The sequence below is a fragment of the Zea mays genome, chromosome 3, assembly GCF_902167145.1.
Source record: "Zea mays cultivar B73 chromosome 3, Zm-B73-REFERENCE-NAM-5.0, whole genome shotgun sequence".
NCBI lineage: Eukaryota > Viridiplantae > Streptophyta > Magnoliopsida > Poales > Poaceae > Zea > Zea mays.
In genome coordinates this window covers 66,502,510-66,509,398 of record NC_050098.1, presented here as the reverse complement: position 1 = coordinate 66,509,398, position 6,889 = coordinate 66,502,510, and the positions used below count along the sequence as shown (strand labels likewise).

Sequence of the window (6,889 nt, the reverse complement as noted above, 5' to 3'; positions counted from 1 at the left end):
TTGAGGACCTATGGCGTACCCCTTCTACGGCTTTCAACGTTGTTGCTAATATTCTCGACCACTAGTTTACATCTTTTGTTGTTCATGTTACTACCATGTTCACAATCTGTCTCAACTCTAAGATCTCATCAAACCATCGTAGCAACTGCATTCACAAGCTTGTGTTGCCACAAATAACATTCGTGTTACATTATTATTGTGTCGACGGATATTAAGCTATCATCGTCAAACTAAGATATCAATGAGTGTGTCAATTTTAATTTATTTTTCATATAAAGAAACTATCTAACACAAAATTTTAATAAACATTATAAATAGTATTACGTAGCGAACCACATGAACTACATAGAAAACAAGGCAAAACCACACAGTTTGAGCCTCTTGTTGGAATTATCACAAATCCAAGGGCCCCAGCAGAAAACCGCAATTCTCTCATTTATTCCCCTCCCCGTCTTCAGCCTTCTGATTCCCGGTGGACGCGAAACCGCTAGAGGCAGAGGGAGGCGCAGCACGAGGAACTCGTTGGTGGCATCGAGCGAGCGGTGCGAGTGGCACGAGTGCGTGCGCGAGCAAGATCGGAGCTTTTCCTTCGTCGCAGTTGTGGGGAACGCGGCGAGCGCTTCCGTGATGGGCGCCGGCGCCCAGGAGGATGAGGAGGAGATAACCACGGTGCCCGAGGGAGGAGTCGGAGAGGAGGAGCAAGCGGCGGCTGAGGGCGCAGGGGAGGAGGAGCAGTTGGAGCAGGGTGCAGGGGGCGAGGGAGAGGGTGGGGAGGAGAAAGCTCCGGCGGTGATGTTGTGCTCGATCTGCCTCGACACGGTGGTCGCCGGAGGCGAGGAGAGGTCCACCGCGAGGCTGCAGTGCGGTCACGAATTTCACCTCGGTGAGCGGCTTCGCTGCCTCGAGATCTCACGCTTATTTCTTGATTGCGCTACGCATGTGTTTGCTTGATTGCGCTACGCATGTGTTTGGGAGGTGGGAGGTGGCGGAGGCAGGCTTCTTCTTGAATTATTTTAGTGGCGAATTTAAGGGTTCTGTTAGTGGACTAGGATTGGGAAAATTTGGAATTTGGGAATGGGTCTCAGTTTGGGGACATGACCTAAATGAGCCGATGTGAATTGTGATAATTATTACCACAATTACAATTTTACATGGCAATTATTTATGAAAATTGCACAGTTGGGGTTTAAGTTGCTCATCCTCTGTGTTATGCTGTGGAATTTATGTAGCAATTCCAGCTGTGACTATGGTGAGACAAGGGAGGTAGTAGCATGCCCTTGGATCAATGTTTGTTATTATTTGGTCCAGGCTTCGTCGTATATGTTTGTTTGTTGCTAAACTTTTAAATAGAAAAAAGGATTACTAATGCAATTGGAAGGCCGCAAGAAACAAACCATCCTACCAGTTTTGATACCTGCAATCTTCCTTATTGAGTGGGCGATTGGCAAGCCCAAATGGCCAATTATTGACAATGAATTACCATGGCTGATACTTTCTAGCACAAGTAGCTAGCTTCCTAGGTGGTACAACCGTACAACGAATATACTAATGACTAATACATACATATACATACTATATACCAAGTATTACTACAATGTACATACTAGTATCTAGGAGTCCCTTTGGTCCTGGAGGCCTAGACCCTTCTCTAGGGCCGGGCCTGAGGGTAGTCCAACACACTGTTGTTAGTGCCCAGGATATCCCATGGCACACTGTTTTTAGAGCCTAAGAATGGTGATGTTGTTAAGTAGTATACTAGTTACTAGGTAATGCACACTAAAAGGATGTTGCTGTTTATTAAAATGCTGATTTGGATGAGTGACTATGCTATTAGTAAGAGAGAGTTGTTAACAAAGAATGTTAGTTACACTGACAAAGGATGTTTGTTACAAACCCTTAAGAGATGAGGTGAAATTAGTTACTGATAGGTGTCTGGCGCTAGGGGCTGCTTGACTTCGTGCTGTGGCTGCAGGCCGTGGCCGGCCGTGGCTGGCCGTGGCTTGGTTGGTTGGGGCCAGCGCACGGACGACGGGCTCTGTGGTGAGGCAGTTCTTGCTTCTCGGCGGTGATGCTGGTCCAACGCCGCCGTGGTGGTGGGGTTGGGGGCTGGCTGGTGCATGCTGGTGGCGTCATGGTGGTGCTTCGGGCTGTGACGGGCTTCTTCCGGCGGAGTCGATGCGGGGGCAAGGAGGAGCGGGCTACTGGCTTGGGCAAGAACATGTGGCAGACATGGTGCTGAGTCGGGCGTAAGTCTTCACTGATGTCTATGTCAGTGGCGATGGTGGTGGCGCCCTTGTGGCATCGCTCTACCTGCTGGGGGCCCATTGGGAGGCATCATGTCCCCTACTGCATGGGGCTCTCGAGGGTGTGAGCCCTGTCCATCCTTGGACGTGCGACGGCGGCGCCATTGGCGTCATGCCCTCCTTGGAGGCGCCGCATCTGAGGCCCATCTTGGTCAGGTAATGGTGGTGGTTGGTTGGTGGTGTTGCTCGCGCACAGCGGTAGAGGAGTGCCGGTGGGCGGAGATTTCTAAGTCCTTGGCAGAGGAGTGTGTGTCGGGCGATCGACGACCGTGCGTGTGGCTTGAGGGTGATTTCCCATGGTGGAGAAGTTGCAGGTGTCGCTCAGGCTTGCAATGGGCTACGGCTTTTGGCGTGGCAAAGCGTTGGCGACGATGGCGCAGTTTGCGGCGGCTTCTTTCGCTTCCTCTCCCAGTTTGTGGTGGTGTAGTGTTTTGTTGGGTGTGTTGTTTGTGTGGTGGTGGTGTTCGCTTCGGCGTGTTACTCTGTCGTTGTTGTGCTGAGTTTGGTATGGTGTCGGCGTGTTGATGTCCCAATCCAACCGCCTGTTGTCTGTCGGCCCATCTTGCGGAGTCGGAGCTGCTTGTCCCTTGTGTTGAGCTCGGCAACGATAACTCTAGTTGGGTTGTGTGTGGGGGGTTGCCGTTCTCTAGGCTGTTTGTGTGCTCTGTATAGGTTTCGGGCCCGGTTTTCCTTAAAACTGGGTCAATTCCATTCTTCTTAAATGAAAGGCAAAGCTCCTGCTATTACGTTCAAAAAAAATTAGTTACTGATAGTATTCCATTAACAATAATTAATATACCTGTGATGCATTCAATCCATATCTTTGCACCTTGGATCAATTTTCTTGTGTGATCTGTAGTTAACTGTTATAGAATTTAACCATTTTTACATGCTGTTGTATGGTTACTTGCTTAATATCCTATCGAATCCACGATGCTGTTATGGTTGAACTTGTAAGTGTTTGTTGTATATAGTAATTTGTGCGTGTATATGGCACTTGATTTACTCTAATATTTTGTAACCTTTGGTTTCATCAGATTGCATTGGTTCAGCATTTAATGCCAAAGGAATCATGCAATGCCCCAATTGTCGCACAATTGAGATGGGGAACTGGCTTTATGCGAATGGTTCTCGATCATCACAGGACGTAAACAATGATGAATGGGGTTATGATGACCTATATGATCATGGTCACTCAGAGCTGGCAACCTTTGTGGTAAGGGAGTTAAAGATTCTCAATTTTGTGCATATATTTTTAGAACAACCTTTCTTTGGGACTGGCCATTGATCCTAGCTTATTGGAGCAAATAACAGAAATGATTTTTTAATAAAATAAATATTGCAAAATTACTATGAGGTTGGGTACATATAGCATTAGCAGGCATTGCTGACTAAAGTTATAGTTATCTTGCATACATTTTGAATATTTTCTGTGGCATTATTTTACTAAAAGAGGTATTCACTTACTAAATAATAACCCTGCTTATCATGATTTGACTGTTTATGCAGCCTCTTCGCATTCAGTGGTGTCCTATTGGGCGCCTAGAACTTCCATCCTTATTTGAGTATGTTCTGACCTCTGAACTTCTGGTCATTGCTGTGTCCAATTTTTCCTTGTAGTACATGGTTGAGACTATTTTTTGTCTACTGTGAATTTTAGTTGACATTTATCACTACACGACCGCAGCAGGTATCCTCTAGTGACATGCTTCTAGAAATCTACTGCAGTTTTCTGAAATTTATTGTGCCATCAGTTGCTGGAATCCTTAGTGCCACTGTTTTAGAACCTTGATTAGACTGTGATTCGGATCACCTCAAAAGTATGTAGCAGCATGCACTTCCTCATGTTTCTTTTCACCAAACATATTAATATTGAAATGCTATTTGTCTCAAATATTAGTTAATATTTGTGCTTAGTTGTCTGTGCTCGGAGAGAGTTCCAATTTTGCCTTTTGCTTTAAAGTTATCACCTTTTGTTTTATGTTCTTTGCACGATAGAATTACTGTCTTATCAGCTATTACTATATTTACTAAGTTATTTTTTTTCTCATCTAACAGAGAAGGAGAGTCCCCAGCTCCAGCTACTTGTAAGTTCTTATTTTTAATGGTGACATTTATTAATCTTCCATTTACCAAATCATATTTGTTGTTGTTGAAAGTGTTCAAATATTGCCAATGCAGTTAATGATTTCACGGGACAATTCAACTCTGAGCCCATGGTACCGGTACCTGCCACACCTCATCCTGGTCCGTATCTAGCTTATTTTCAGCCTGCCCCGACACCGGTATCATCAAGCTCCCTTGTCGCTGAGAGAACAATGGATGGTGCTGCATATCATGATCACTGGAACACTCTGGCTGGGCTATCAGATGGCCGGCGACCCTGGGCGTACTATCCTCAACCCAACAGTGATAATGGTATAGCTGAGCAGCAAGGACTCCCTCTGGGGGCAATGGCGGTTGGAGGGGTTGATAGTGAAAGCCAACAACGAGGATCTCTCTCCTTATTTTATGGAAACGGGTAAGATCCTTTATTTGAAGACATTGGTTTGTGATGTTCTGGTTGACAAGACCTAGTTCTGTAAGTAAAAGTAGCTTTATCAGTTTGGCAGAAAGGCGGATTCATGATTCTTGCCATCATTTTGGTATGCTATGATTTGCACATGTTCATATGGATTATGAAATACATACAGGGTTTTTACTGATTTGAAGAATTGATATTAGGTACAATTGGATTGTTAATATGTAGTTTAAAACATGTATAGAAAAGCAGTGGTTGTGGATTCCACGTATGGGCAGCAGGCCCAAGATGACAATTTTGTTAAAAATCAAGGATCAAGGAAACTTGACTGGTGTGGGTCCTAAGAGTTAACACTAGACATGATTTAGTGTAGCCAATTTTTTTTTCTTCCATAATTTTTGTTCATATTTAGTCACATAAGGAATATACATGCTTTGCTATTTCCATTTGTATCTATAACACTAGCTGGTACCCAGAACTGGAAATTAGGGATCTAGGCATGCCCTGGTTTTCTTCGAAGTTATCTTTTTGAAGATATCATTGTTTCATCTTATCTACATCAATGGTGTTGGCTGTATAACAAAGTAGATACTGTTGCATTATTTAGTATGCCAGCTTCCTTAGATACCGTGATGGCTACAAAGGTATTCTTGGATTGTTGCAGGTCTGGAAGACCAAGGATCCCAGGTGTTCCTCCTATGGCACCACAATTTACAAGAGCGCATGGCAACATAAACGATCAGTTCCAGCAGACAGCTAGCTTATTTGCTGGGTCACAGCAATCAGGAGGTATGCGTCCATTGGGAGCAGTAGGGCCTTCCGTGCCACCACCTCCGGAGAACACCTCCTTCTGTCTGTTCCCGCCAGCTTCATCCGTCCCCAGTACAATGGAGGCCGAGGATGTCAACAGAGCAAACCAGTTCTATGCATGGGAGAGGGATCGCCTGGCTCCTTACCCGCTGATGCCTGTTAATAGTGAAGGTACCTGGTGGAGCTCTTCACAACAGCAGCCCCCTCCGGAGCCTGCTGCATCTGCTTCGAGGAGGCTTTCTGGGCAGTGGATTGGTAGGTTGCCATTGCCACCACCAGAGAATAGATCGCCAGACGGCTCGTCCTTCCGTCCACTGCACATCCCTCGGATGTAGCGCAGGAACTGGCAAGGCGTAAGTTAATAGTACAAACGTGGGAAACCCTGTTGGTTGTAAGTGGTAACGCCACTGTAAGAAAGCCCCGTCGGATGGTAAACCTTGTGATAAAATTCAGGATGTTGAAGAAACCGACCCTGAGGTGAAAACATTTTTGGCCCGGGGTTTATGCATTTCGATCAAGTACATATTTCCGGTCATGTTAATGAATTTCTAAGAATCGCAGTTCTGCTTATAGCTGCATCGTGCTAATTTGTTTTTTAGGCTATCTCAGCAGATCCTATATCTTATTTTCTATTTCAAACTTCATTTTACAAACAGTATTATTTATTGTTCCGCGTCTCCTATTTTACAATATCCGCTGGAGACTGTTACAGTTTATGACTTGAGTAGAGCAGGTTTTTGGAGTGTCAGTTTCGCTTCGTTGTGCTATGCCGACACTTGATTTCGATTATGTTGCAGTGCTGCTTTAGTTCCATTTGATATTTGATCCCTGCCCCTACCTATCCAGAGCTTGATGAAAAATAAACAAGCCCATCAAAGTTATTAAAACAACCTGTTTTCCTCGCACGAGAGAGCTCGGCGCTCCAGTGACCTGTCCAGTGGCAGACGCGTGGCACTCGCAACCATAGCGAGCCATGCCGATGCCATCTCGTCGTGTCCCGACTTCGTGACAGGACCGGATCGAATTTTCCATGGCAAGACCAGACCAGATTTTCCATTCAATCGAGCTACGAGCGTTGCTGAGTTCTATCCATCTCCGTTCCACATCACATCTCCCTTCTCGCTCTGCCTCGATTAGAGGAAGGTTTCGCCTCCTCCCTCTGCCTCCCTCCTTCCTCCCACAGTGTGCCGCTCAGTCGGCCTCGAGCCTTCAATATGGCTCTATCGGTCGTCGTCCCTATGCCGCCTCCCACGCG

At 45.8% G+C, this 6,889-nt stretch overlaps 1 protein-coding gene across 1 annotated transcript; it reads left to right on the top strand.

Moving 5' to 3' along the window:
- The first annotated feature begins 576 nt into the window (after positions 1-576).
- On the top strand, positions 577-6,203 carry LOC100191616 (uncharacterized). The gene is made up of 6 exons (NM_001137045.1): positions 577-883; positions 3,341-3,519; positions 3,813-3,868; positions 4,362-4,390; positions 4,485-4,824; positions 5,489-6,203. Exons 1-6 carry the CDS (start codon positions 628-630, stop codon positions 5,967-5,969), a joined length of 1,341 nt encoding a protein of 446 aa, NP_001130517.1. The 5' UTR covers positions 577-627; the 3' UTR covers positions 5,970-6,203.
- The last annotated feature ends 686 nt before the right edge of the window (positions 6,204-6,889 follow it).